The following is a 13,308-nucleotide window of genomic DNA, read 5'->3' as shown; positions in this document are numbered from 1 at the left end:
TCAATCTATTGGTGATATAATGGCTCATGTTATTCATCTTTGGACAGATTTGATCAAAAAATTGGGTAAAACACAAACAGTTTCTCGCTCTTGACATTTATAAGGATTTTGATCATGTTTGGCATAAAGGTCTTCTTACTGTTTTTTAAAATTGGCTATCTAGTTTACTCTCTGACCCGCAGGTCAGAAAAGGTTTTATGCAGGTTTTATTAGATGTCACTGTCTTCTAATTTCTCCACTAATGTTAGTATTCCTCAAGTTTCATTCTTTCTCCCATTCTTTATCTTTTATATATTAATGACCTTCTTCCACCGACTCAAAATCCTATCCATAATTTTGCTGATGATAATACACTACATTCCTCCTTCCAGTCTGAGAAACCTTCCCCTTCACAGACAGCCTCCACCACCAATTCCTTAAATGCTGGTCTCCAGTTAATTCTCCAATGGGGTGAAGAAAACTTAGTTAACTTTAATCCTTCCTCTAAAACTCAGTCCTGTCTTGTCTCACAAAAAGATTCTTCTGCTCCTTTTCTTATCTTTGATGACACTTAGATCTCTAGACAAGATTACATATCCCTATTAGGGATATGTGATTACCTGACTTCCAATCTACCTTAGTTTAAGCACATCACAAATATTGCTTCTCCTGCATCTAAAAAACTGGGTTTTCTCTTTTGTACTTGGTATTACTCTTCTTCTAAACAGCTACATACACTGTACAAATCTCTAACCTACCCTACCATTGAATATTGTTTCCACATCTGGGGCAGTGCCCCCCATAACCTCTCTCAGGCTTCTGGGACTCCATTCAAAAGAGGGCAGTTAGGTTAATTAATGATCCATCTCTTATGAAGTCTCTCCACTCTCTATCTCATGCCCATTCTGTTTCTGCTGCATGCCTTTTCTACAGACACTTCCATTCACACTGTTCTGAATTAGCTTCTATAATTTTCCCTCTTTTCAAATGAGTGTGCTGCAGCTGGTCAATATTCATTTACTATCCAATGTGAAACTCATAGAACCAACTTTTCTTCTTCTTCTGTCACATGCATTTCCTGAAAAGTACAATCTACAGAAATTCAAGGCTAATGTCAACAAATATCTTCTATTATCGTCTCAACCTTCAACCTACACACAGTAACAAATAATATAGGTTGTTCTTATGAGGGAGATATTCAGAATTCATAAAAAAAAGTACGTTGATATCTTGCATTATTTATATTTATTCATTAATAAGAAATCCAGTCTCTTCAATGGATTTATAAAAGTTCTTCAAAAGTTTAATTAGATGGTAAAAATATGAAATAAATATAGAAATAAAGATACAATAAAACTTTATTACATAAAACTAGCACTCTTTTTGAAAATTTTAAAGCAGAATTATCTATTTTATAATTTCATATCTCCAACTTCATATAAAACATAGCGGATCGCATTAAAGATCACATTCTGGGTACTGTCACTGGTAAGCAAGGCTGTTTTATTGTATTATATCCTCAGCATTTTTTTTTGTATACATCCACTTTTTTTTCTTTTTTTTTTTTTAACAATTAGAGCCCTGTATGGAATTTGTCAGAGTTACATTTTCACAGATTTATTTAAAGTATTCTTGAAAAATAAACTTTTGAGATTATTAATTTCATATAGCAAACACTTCCATATTGAAGCACTGTTTACAGAAAAACCAATTGGCAGTAAAGTAACAAACAAGCAAAAAGGAATGGCTTGGTTATCTAGTCTAAGTTACATGTCCATGGTTTTCAGTTTCATGACCTTCTACATAAGGGAATACTGATTACACTTACCATTTTCTTTACAGTTTGCTGTGTAGTGTATTAAACTGTCACAAAGTAAACTTTTAAAAGAAAGAACAGAAATAACTGAATTAAAAAGTAGACAGTGGTTTTTAACACAGATTTTATTATGATATGCTACTGCATGTCATAATAAAATCTGCATGAGATGCAAAAGATGATTGTAAAGAAAGGGGATCAACTTATATGGCAAATATATGATTAAGCATGAATTTTCAGGAAAAAAAAAAAAAAATAGAAGTTGACTAATATGCTGGAATACACAGTAAGCCTTGTTACTCTAACAAGTTTTCTCAAAGATCATGTTCCTGGTGTTGACAAGTGTTTTTACAATAATATTTGATATTGCCTCCTCCCACTTGGGAGGAGGCAATATCAAATATTATTACAGCTTTTTGTTGTCTTGGAACCATACTCTGCCACTAGTCTAGTGAACTTTTCTTCCCATCTTGGTAGACTGAAGTGATATGCCTGGTAGATGGGCTGTCATCCCTCTGTAAGTGAAGGGAGCATTGAACAGGCTTATATGTTTTCTTTATTGTTCTTTTGATTAACTGTTTTGGATTGCTATTATGAGTCACAACTTAGGCATATAATTGAAGAAATAAAAATGAAAAAATGACCATGAAGATATCTGCAAGAAGTGGGGGAGGAAGGGGGGGGGACATGGGTTGCCCATATCCTATCCTCCAGAAAGCTTAGGAGCTCCATTTTGGGGAAGAATTGTCTGCCCAGGTCTACCTTCTTTTGGGAATAAAAGTGTGGATGTATCTCTTCCCCATCTGATGGAAGGGGCTTCCCCTCACTTTTCCAAACCCCCCCCCTCTACTTCTGTTCAAGTCTCTTTACCTTCTCCCTATTTCAATTCCACCAGCAGGTCATGTTTATTAAACCAGTAACTACTGCTACCTAGGGAATATAAAAACTGCTCATTGCTGATCACAAAAAAGATACAGAAAAATCACTTTGAAAACACCAAATAAAATTAATGTTATTAATTTTATTAATAACATTTATATTATTAATCCCAGTTTTTAGTGATGCAACCAGTGTGAATACCAATCCAAACCAAAGTGAATACAATATCCTGACCAATCCAAACCAATGTAAATACAATATCCTGACCAATTCAAATCAAGGTGAATACCAATTCAAATAGCGAGTTTACCACTTATCACTCATATGGAGAGGAGTGGGTCTGAAACCTGTTCAAATGGAGGATTTCTTAAAAATTCTTCACTCAAGACTACTTAGCAGATCAGATCTCAAGTGGAGAGGGTAAGATTTTCAAAGCATATAATTCTGCATTTTCCAACTTGTAAAAGATGGAATTGTTTCATGAGCAGTCAGCCAAAAAACTATATGCATGGGCATGTATGTGCAAGCACACACTATGTGATAGCAAAATTATCATAAGTTAATCAAAATAATAACATTATATCTTTGTATATTGCAGGGAAAAATAATTAAGTGATAATTAAGCCAATTTAACTTACTTGTGGTAACTGTTTTGAAACCCTTCGAAATACTTGATAGTACATATCCCACGCTTGAGTAAGATCTTTCATATTGCCAGACTTTTGATATTTCTTGCAATATTCTTGAGCTTCCATTAAGTCTTTGCCATATGCCTTAATATCAAATTAAATTAAATATATTTATTTATTAAAATAAATTAATAAATATGACATTAAAAGGAAACTTCATTAATTAATAATTTAAAAAAATTTTAAACAACTCTCTATTCTGAATTAACATTTTCATATGGATGTGATTAAACACTGGGTGGCAGATGTCTCTCATCAGTGCAATACCACCACTTCGCTTATTGGAGGCTGGAAGTGGTAAAACCCATGTTTAGTCACCAGAGCAAGTTTCCGGCATCCCCTCACTCTCCATCTCCTCCAATCTAGGCATGGTATCAAGTACTGTAGGTTTTGATACCTTTCGTGTTTGGGATTTTCATAAAAAAAAAAATAATAAATTAAATTTATACAAAGCCTACTCATTCCAGTTTATGCTCATCCTTTGAGCATAAAGTCTGTCCTTTATATGCAAATCCTTAATGCAAAAAAAAAAAAAAAAGAAAGAAACAATGTACTTCTACTGTTGATCTGGATAAAGAACTCTGTTATTTTCATTTGTCTTTCATTATGAGAGGTTACCCCATTATAAATGAAATAACACGTCATCCACTCACCTTCTTCCCTCAATAAGAACTACTTGTTAGAAAACTTTTGCAATGTTGTATACAGTAGACTCTCGATTTCCCTGTTAATCCAAAAATACAGAAGTCTGACATACGTAAGAGATACGTTTCAGAACTTCTTACATCGAGTTTTACATAACTCAGAAATGACTAATAACATATTGCTACTATATTATTATTGACAAATCTGAATTCAGCTCAGTACTTGATTATTAGTTTAATTTTCTTATCCAAATCGATCGCTTTCCTTTTCTTGGTAGATTTACTAGTACTGCTGTGACTTATTCTCTTAGTCGGCACCATGATAATGGTCAAAATGAATTTTCTGTAAAGAACTCCACAGGGTTAAGGAAAAAACTCACTATTATCACCCTGCGTGAGCTCACATTTTACTAAAGTACATTTCTGGAGGTCCCTACCAAAAAACAATAAAAACAATTTGCACTTTCCGTGTTATTGGGCTTTTCTGTTCGTAACGGTAGTAAACTTATCTTATTGCATTTGCAAAAATACCGATAACTGCAATTCTGTGGATTTTTATGTTATTATGGTGAAATATGCATCCCCTTCACTGAAATCTTTAGTCATATAAAAAAAAAAAAAAACCATAAATAAATTGTAAGAATCTTCTCTTCTTTCGCATTTTATTGCATGTTACTCCGTATCTCACTTGTGCAATTTGTGTGTGCCATGATCATCATTATTGATTGCTTATTTTATGCTTTTTTTTGTTTGTTTTAAATTGTACAATCCTAAAAAAAAAAAAAAAAAAAAAAAAAGAGTGAAAACTTTTTTACGTAAGTCCGAAGTTGCATAAGTCAGGGACTAACTGTATTGAAAAATGTTCAGCAACCCACGTAAAAATATGCTGATAGAAAAAAACGAAAAAACTTGCCATGTACTACTCGTGTGTCCAATACGATACTTCCCTTTATTTTTTGCGATGTCAATATTAAATCTAATAGCATTCCTTTATTTTTTACGTGTAGGGTTTGGTCACCAACATTATAATGGTTCATCAATAAAGATTTAATGGATGCACCGTTTTCAAACTTTTGAATAATTTCAAGTTTTTGTTTAACCGAAGGCGCAACTCCTTTGCATCTACCCATCATTTTCGCAATTTCTAAAAAAAAAAAAAAAAAAATTACTTTAAAAAAAATTTTGACATCCCTGACATAAATAACGAAACAAAATTTGTCTTTTTGTGGTGCAACGGAACACAACAATCGACACGACGCATTTTGTCTCTTTTTTTTTTTTTTTTTTTGAGCAGCGGGTGTGAAGACAGTGGGGGTTGCAAGATAATAGGTATATTAATCTCCCAATGACGACTTATAATGCCGCTTCTTGTCGCTTATTTACGACTTGCAAAACATCTGTTTATACCTATTCTAGTTATTACTTGAATTTTATGATTTTTTGGTTGATTTTCTTTTTTAATTTGGAGTTTTGAAGTGTCCTGGTTAATCCGATCCAGGTAAATCAAGTCTGCTGTATTTGCCTTATCACAGTTCTCTTGCTAATAAATTGAAAACATATTTAGACATACGTATACATGTAAAATTAGTCTTTTCATCATACCAAACCATTATTAAAGTTTGAAAATGGCAGAAGGTTGTTAAATTGTAGCAGGATACTTAATGATTTTGTAATAACTGAGAGCAAAGTGGAGGAGAAATTGTTGAAGTTAAACATAAGAAAAGCACCTGGTGTGGATGGTATCTATCCAGTTATATTAAAGGAGATGGCAAAGCAACTAAGCAAACCCTTAGACATAATTATGAGAGTATCCTTGGACTCAGGGAGGTTCCCACGGCCTGGAGATGTGCAAATGTATCCCCAATTCACAAAGGGGGATCAAAGGGTGACACAAGTAATTACAGACCAGTTAGTTTAACTTCTGTTCCAGGTAAAATAATGGAGTCACTGGTTAAAGATGCAGTGCAGGATCATCTAGACAAGACTGCAGCAATAATTCAGACACAGCATGGGTTTGTTAAGGGAAAGTCTTGTCTGACAAATTTGATAGGATATTATGATGTGGTTACAAAGGAACTGGATGCAAAAAATAATTTTGGTATCATATATTTGGATTTCAGGAAAGCTTTTGACACTGTTGCGTATGAAAGGCTATTGTACAAATTGGAGCAGAATGGTATTAAGGGTAAGTTGCTACAATGGATAAAAGGATGGCTGAGTGGGAGAAGACAGAGGGCGGTAATCAATGGGTGCTGCTCTTTGTGGACTAATGTTATTAGTGGAGTCCCACAGGGTTCGGTGTTGGGTCCACTGTTGTTTTGTATATATATCAATGATATTGATGAAGGTATATCAGGCCTCGTGTCAAAGTTTGCAGATGATACAAAGGTTGGCAGGGTTGTTAATGACAGTAATGGCAGTGTGGTACTGCAACAGGATCTAGATAATTTGGGCAGATGGGCTAAGAAGTGGCAACTGAAGTTTAACCTTGACAAATGCAAAGTACTGCATATGGGTAGAAGTAACCCCAGAGAAACGTACCAACTGTGTGGTACTACACTTAAGGTGGTAGAAAATGAAAAAGACCTGGAAGTAATGGTGCAGTCAGATATGAAGTTTTCTGAGCAATCCAGACAGGCTGCCAGGGCAGGTCATGGGGTTTTGTCAATGATATATAGGAATTTTGCTAGCAGGGAAAAGGAGGTGCTTATCCCTCTGTATAAGGCAATGGTTAGGCCACGCCTTGAGTACTGTGTACAGGTCTGGAGGCCTCATTTTAGGAAGGATGCAGATCTACTTGAGCGTGTACATAGAAGGGCAACAAGATTGGTGAGGGGAATGAAGGGATCCTCTTATCAAGAGAGGCTTCAGTTCTGCAAACTGAAGTGGCTGGAGACTAGGCACCTGCACGGTGATCTGATTGAGGTGTATAAGGCTTTGAATGGGTTGAGCACGCTGAATTCTGATGGGATCCTTCCACTTGTTTAGATTATGAACCGAAGGGGGCATAAATTCAAATTAAGAAAAGACAGATGTAGAATAGATGTGCGGAAATTTGCCTTTAGCCAGCGGGTGATTAATTGCTGGAACAAACTTCCATCTGTCGTTGTGGAAGTTGATAGGTTAAATAAATTTAAGGAGGAACTGGACATGCATTTGGAGAGAATGGTGTGATTTATTTTATTTTATTTTATTTTTTTTTTGGCTGATGCTGCATAAGCTCATACACTTGCTTTCTTGCATCACATGCCACTACTACTACTATTAGTTCCATGTTTCATTAGGTACCGATTAGTAACACATTCTGATATATTGAACATGTGATTACTTACCAATATAATGTACATTACAGAACTTATGAATGATATATATGATACCTTACAAAACATACCTGTAATAAAGTCCAAAAAGCACAACTGGATAATGCCAAAATTATAACAAAAGTAAATAATGATATAAACTTCATATCAAGAAAGCACTCATCAGAATAGTGCACATAGGCTGCCAGAGCAGCTCATGGGGTCTTGTCGATGAAATACAGGAACTTTGCTAGCAGGGATGAGGAGGTGATTATCCTCTTGTATAAGGCAATGGTCAGGAGACACCTTGAGTACTGCATGCATGTCTGGACACTTCATTTTAAGAAAGATGTCGAGCTGCTGGAACGAGTGCAGAGAATGACAAGATTAGTGAGGGGAATAAAGGGATGCTCTTATCAAAAAAGGCTTAAATTCTGCAAATTGCAGCATCTGGAGACTAGGCACCTGTGATGTGATCTGATCAAGGTGTATAAGGCTTTAAATGGTTTGAGTAAGCTGAATGCTGATGGGTTTCTTCCTCTTGCTCAGATTACCCACTTGAGGGGGCATAAATTCAAACTGAGGAATGATAGTTACAGAACAGAAGTGAGTGTGAAAATCTGCCTTTAGCTAGCAAGTGGGTGATTTCTGGAACAAACTTCCATCTGTCGTTGTAGAAGTTGATCGCTTAAATAAATTCAAGGAAGAAATGGATAAACCTTTGGAGTGGATGGAGAGGTGAAGGGGAAGTGGGTTTTTTTTGGCTGATGCTACATTCTTGCATCACATGCCACTACTAATGCTAATGGACCAATTTTAATGAAACTTTTCATCTAGCTCTTTCAGATTATGTAATATATGTCTTAAAACTCAGCAATTAATTATCATTCATTTTATTTTTAAAGACATATATTACATAATCGATCCATATACTACATACTGTAGTCAAAGCAGTGGATGTTATGTTCGTTGAAATTCACTAACCAACACGATTTTTATCTCCAAGAACTTAAATATTTTTTTAACCAATTTTTATGCATAAATTTCAAAAATCACCACGATAGTTTCACATCATTCATAGTTATTAAATATAGAGGGAGTTATGTTTTACCCAAATTCACATAATTTAGCCAGTAATGTATGACATACTGATTTATTTCAACAGATATAAGCTATTTCTCTTAATTTTAGCAATCGATTCTATTTATATTTGTAGATGCCTCTCAATATAGTTCATATTCTGGGAATGACAGGATATGGTAAGATCATCTGCATAGAGATACGAGTCAACGGTATTTGGAATGCTGTTTGTGATGTTGTTTATTCGTATTGCAAACAGAGTGGTACTAAGAACAGAGCCTTGTGGGACTCCTTCTTCTTGAATATATGTTTGAGATAAAACCTGCCGGTACCTCACTTGGGAAGATCTGTGCTGAAGGAAGCTTTGAATAAAATATGGTAAATGGCCTCTCATATGAATAGAATGGAGATCTCTTAAGATACCGTAGTGCCACGTGGTATCAAAGGCCTTCTCTATATCAAGGCATATCATGACGAGATGTTGATTTCTGATGAATGCATTTCTTATGTTGGATTTGGCTTTGGTCATGAGGTCTAGGGAAGATCTATTCTTCTGAAAGCCAAACTGATTATTACTGATTATGTTTTCGGATTGAAGGTACCAGGTGAGTCGATGGTGGACCATTTTTTCCAAAGTCTTACTCAGGCAGCTGGTTAGAGAAATTGGTCTATAGTTGTTAGGAATCGAATGGTCTTTTCCAGGTTTAGGTATGGCTGTTACATAAGAATGTCTCCAGGAAGTAGGGAATATATGTTCTGAGAATATTCTATTGTAAAAGTTTAGCAATGATAGTGATTTCTGATTGAGGTGTTGAATCATTATATTGTAGATTCCATCAGGGCCAGGAGAGCTGTTTCTTGAGGTATATATAGATTCTTTCAGTTCAGATATTGTGAGTGGTTGGTTATAGGTAAAAGGACATGCAGTTTTGAAGTCTAGTTTCCTTTTCTCAGCTTCAGCTTTGATTTTTTGAAAAGATGGTTGATATGCAGTTGAGACGGACAATTCACAGAACACTGTTCCTAGGGCATTGGCAATTTCATCAACAGATGAGATCTCCTTTCCATTCCAATTAATAATAGGAGAAGGCAACTTATGATATTTACCATTTAGTTTCTTTATTTTTTCCCAGATTATTCGGGTATCAGTATCTTTGTTGATTGAGGAGGCAAATTTTATCCACGAGTCTTTTTTCGCCTTCCGCCGGATATAACGAGCTTTGGCTCTCAGTCTCTTGAAGTTAATAAGGTTGGCAGTGGTGGGATGTTTGCGGAAGGTGTTCCATGCTTTGTTTTTTTTCTCTCTTCGCTTTATTACAATCGCCATTCCACCAGTGATTGGTATGCTGATGGTTTCTTATTTGAGACTGTGGGATGGCGGCTTTTGCTGCTGTTAGTATCTGCATTGTGATATGATCGGTGATAGTGTCAATAGCAGAAGACTCTATGGTGTCATCATCAAAAGATACATGACTGGTAAATTTCGTCCAGTTTGCTTTGGAAAATTTCCATTTTGTTTTTGTTTCAGTTTGTTTGGAATGGGTGGTTTGAATACTACAGATCAGCGGATAGTGGTCACTATTTAGAGGATTGTCATGTACTGCCCACTCTATAGTTGGGAAGAGGATCGGAGAGCAAATTGAGAGATCTATTGCACTGGTTGACCCAGTAGGAAAATGGATATATGTCGGTAAGCCATTATTCAATAGTGTCAAATTTTCTCGGTCAATAACATTTCAATGAGTTCGCCACGTCCGTCTGAGACCAGAGATCCCCATAATGGATGATGCCCATTAAAATCTCCTAGTAAACAAATAGGAGATGGTAATTGAGAAATTAGATTTAACAGTTGCTGAATTGTACATGTTTGATTCGGCGGAAGATAAATTGAGGCTAGTGTCAGTGTGATACCGATTACTATATGGGTAGCAACAGCTTCTAATGGTGTTTGTAATGGAATGTGCCTGGAGGGGACTCCTGATTCCACTAGTATAGCTACTCCTCCATGGGGGCTGTTAGTTTCAGATCGATCTTTTCTGAAGATAGTATAGTTTTTTACTGAAACGGTTATTTTTGTTGTTAGATTTGTCTCTTGCAAGCATATGGCAGCAGGATTGTAACAGTTAATTAGTTCATAGATATCATCAATATTGCTGCAAAAACCTCTGCAATTCCATTGTATCATTTGTTCCATTATTTGGTTTTGTGAGCGGAAGAGGAGTCTGTTTGTTTTTTGTGAGAGGCTTGTTTATATCTCTCGATTGCCTTCTTCCATATCATCATCTGCATGTATTTCAAGCAGATCTTCTGAGTTGGTGGTATCATCGGTGTCCATGCTTGAGGGGTGAGATTGCTTCACCTCAACTGGATCTAATTTTTCCGCTGCTTGGCAATGGGGAAGTCTCTGGGATGGAACTGTCAGTGGCATATTACTGCATTGATCGACTGCCTTTGATGGATGTTGGACCGAGAGGACTGATCGAGCCCAGTCTGAGATCGACGTATCTGGAGGGATGGACACTTCTGTTTGACATGCTATTGACTGGTGACTATAAGTAGCAGAGGCATAAGTGCATTTTGGATTATTTAATCTTATTTGTTTTCTTGCCTCTTGGTAGGAAACTTTATTTTCAACTTTATACTTTTGTATCTTTTTTCCCAACTTCCAGAGGTCGCAGTCTTTGGAGTATGCCGGATGGTTGCCCTTGCAATTTGGACACTGTGGGGTTGGTGCCTTACATTCTGTTTGTGTGTGAGTTTTACACCCACAGTTTGCACATGTTGCGTCTCCACGGCATGCTGTCTGGGAATGGCCAAATTTCTGGCATTTAAAACATCTTAGGGGGTTCGGAATATATGGCCGAACGCGACAGTTCAAATATCCTGCCTTGACTGAAGCTGGTAGGTTTGGAGAACTGAAAGTTAATATTATACTCTGGGTAGGAACTAAACTGCCATCTTTTCGGATCATGATCCTCTTTGCCTGAGTGACTTTTTGTTCTTTAAGTTCCTGGGCTATTTCATCTTCAGGAACGTTTAATAGATCCCATTCAGTGATCACTCCCTTTGAAGAATTGAGGGTGTTATGTGGTGTGATTTGAACTGGGATTCCACTCAAAGATGTCAAACTTAATAATAGTTCAGAGTGTCAAGGATTGGTGGTCTCTATTAATAAATCTCCAGATTGGAGACACGTTTCACCATTTTTGTGAACTTGCGGCATGTTTGAGGTATCTCTGAATGATAAAGGGGGAGAGCTTGCCCACAGGTTGTGTTGACAGAGAATGTATTATCAGGAATGCTGGTAATTCCTGTCTGCCAATGTCTTTCTTCATTCTCTTCGATAGAGAGAAGTCATGGTCAGTGTCATGAATGTCATTTGCTTGAGAGCTCTTTGGCTCTAAGCGTGGAAAGTCACTTGTTTCCATCACTGCTCCTTTTAGCCCTGGGGGTTGTCTTATCCCCCAGGTTACCGGCCCTGCCACGTGGAGGCAGGAGCTGTGCCACCAGTGACCAAGCAGTTGTTGAAGTAAATAAAGGGTTAGTAATGAATATATAGAATAAAAAAGAAAGGTAGATTTCCTCTCTCGGTTCTTACTTTTGTCCTTTAAAGTACAGAACCTCTTCAAGTAAACAAAAGAACAGGTGACGCTAGAAATGAATCGAAACTATAACACTTTGGGAGATCACTATATATTCGCAGGAAGAAAATCGCTTGGCACTCGGGGCCAAAGTTATTGGTTTGCTTGTTGGTTTGCAGGGGCATTTCACAAAATGTTGTTTTTTGTGTTTGTGGGACAGCTGTGCGACAGTTGTTGTTTGTTTGTTATTTTGTTTTTAGGAGCATTAACAACTAAGGCCATATTGCTCTGGGATATGCGGTAGTCATTCCCTGACCTTTCCGCATTCTCTGTATTTGGTGGTGACGGGCTCAAACCTCCGGTCTAATCAAGAAGCGTGTGCTACGCACTGCTGCTCCTTCCCACCTGGCTACGGAGGCGCCACGTGCGACAGAAGAACATTATATTGTGCAACATTGGGGCGAGTTCATACCAGGACAGTGTAATGTAAAATACATTCATTTAGTGCAATCAAACAAGGTTCTTCTTCCACCCGTGCACATCTAGCTTTGATTGATAAAAAATTTTGTGAAGGGACTAGATAAAGAAGGTAACAGATTTGCATACTTGAGAAGTGTTTCCTACTTTAACATATGCCAAACTTAAGGAAGGAAGGAATTTTCATAGGACACCAAATTAGGAAACTCCTGAAAGACGATGTGTTTGAAACCTGGTTAAAGGAGGTTGAATTGACAGCTTGGCGATCATTTAAGGTGGTAGTACATGTTTTTTGAGAGAAGAAAGATTAAAGAGAAGAAAACTATGAAATGTAGGTGTCTAATACACGAGCTGTCAAATGTTGTTGAAAATTCATTTTTTTCATTCGCATCTTGAATTTTTCCCTGAAAATCTGGGAGACGTGACTGATGAATAAGGGAAGTGGTTTCATCAAGATATTTCCACAATAGAAAAGTGGTACCAGGGTCGTTGGGATCCTGTAATGATGGGGGGTGACAGCTAGTTTCTTGTGAGGGAGAGTAAGCAAGAATACAAGAGAAAATCACTTAGTAGTAAACATTTTTAAGGACAATTACAGGTATGCTGATTACATATTATTGAAATATAACTATTTCACTATGATTTATGATATTTTTTCCGAAGTTAAATGAGTTATAGAGAATGTATAAAATTTTTTTTACACTTGTATTACAAACTTAAATTATATGTATATATATCCCTTTATTTTAACATTAAACTTTGGTACATCTTTTGATGTAGATATGATAGAGACTTTTTATGGTGATTTTCAGAATCAGTGCATTTATTTCCTCCAGAATCACATATTTTCATTGCGGTGGTATG

The 13,308-nt window shown here is 36.5% G+C and overlaps 1 protein-coding gene across 1 annotated transcript in view; it reads right to left on the bottom strand.

Moving 5' to 3' along the window:
• mTor (serine/threonine-protein kinase Tor) overlaps positions 1-13,308 on the bottom strand; it is a 704,297-nt gene that overhangs the window by 95,498 nt on the left and 595,491 nt on the right. Inside the window, exon 46 of the mRNA XM_090387576.1 lies at positions 3,313-3,447. Coding sequence (XP_090243702.1) covers positions 3,313-3,447 — 135 coding nt within the window. The remainder of the gene's footprint in view (positions 1-3,312; positions 3,448-13,308) is intronic.

The sequence above is a fragment of the Mastigoproctus giganteus genome, chromosome 13 (genome assembly GCF_048544385.1).
Source record: "Mastigoproctus giganteus isolate SK-2022 chromosome 13, ASM4854438v1, whole genome shotgun sequence".
Lineage (NCBI taxonomy): Eukaryota > Metazoa > Arthropoda > Arachnida > Uropygi > Thelyphonidae > Mastigoproctus > Mastigoproctus giganteus.
The sequence above is the reverse complement of the archived record's forward strand: the minus strand, read 5'-3'. Positions and strand labels throughout refer to the sequence as shown.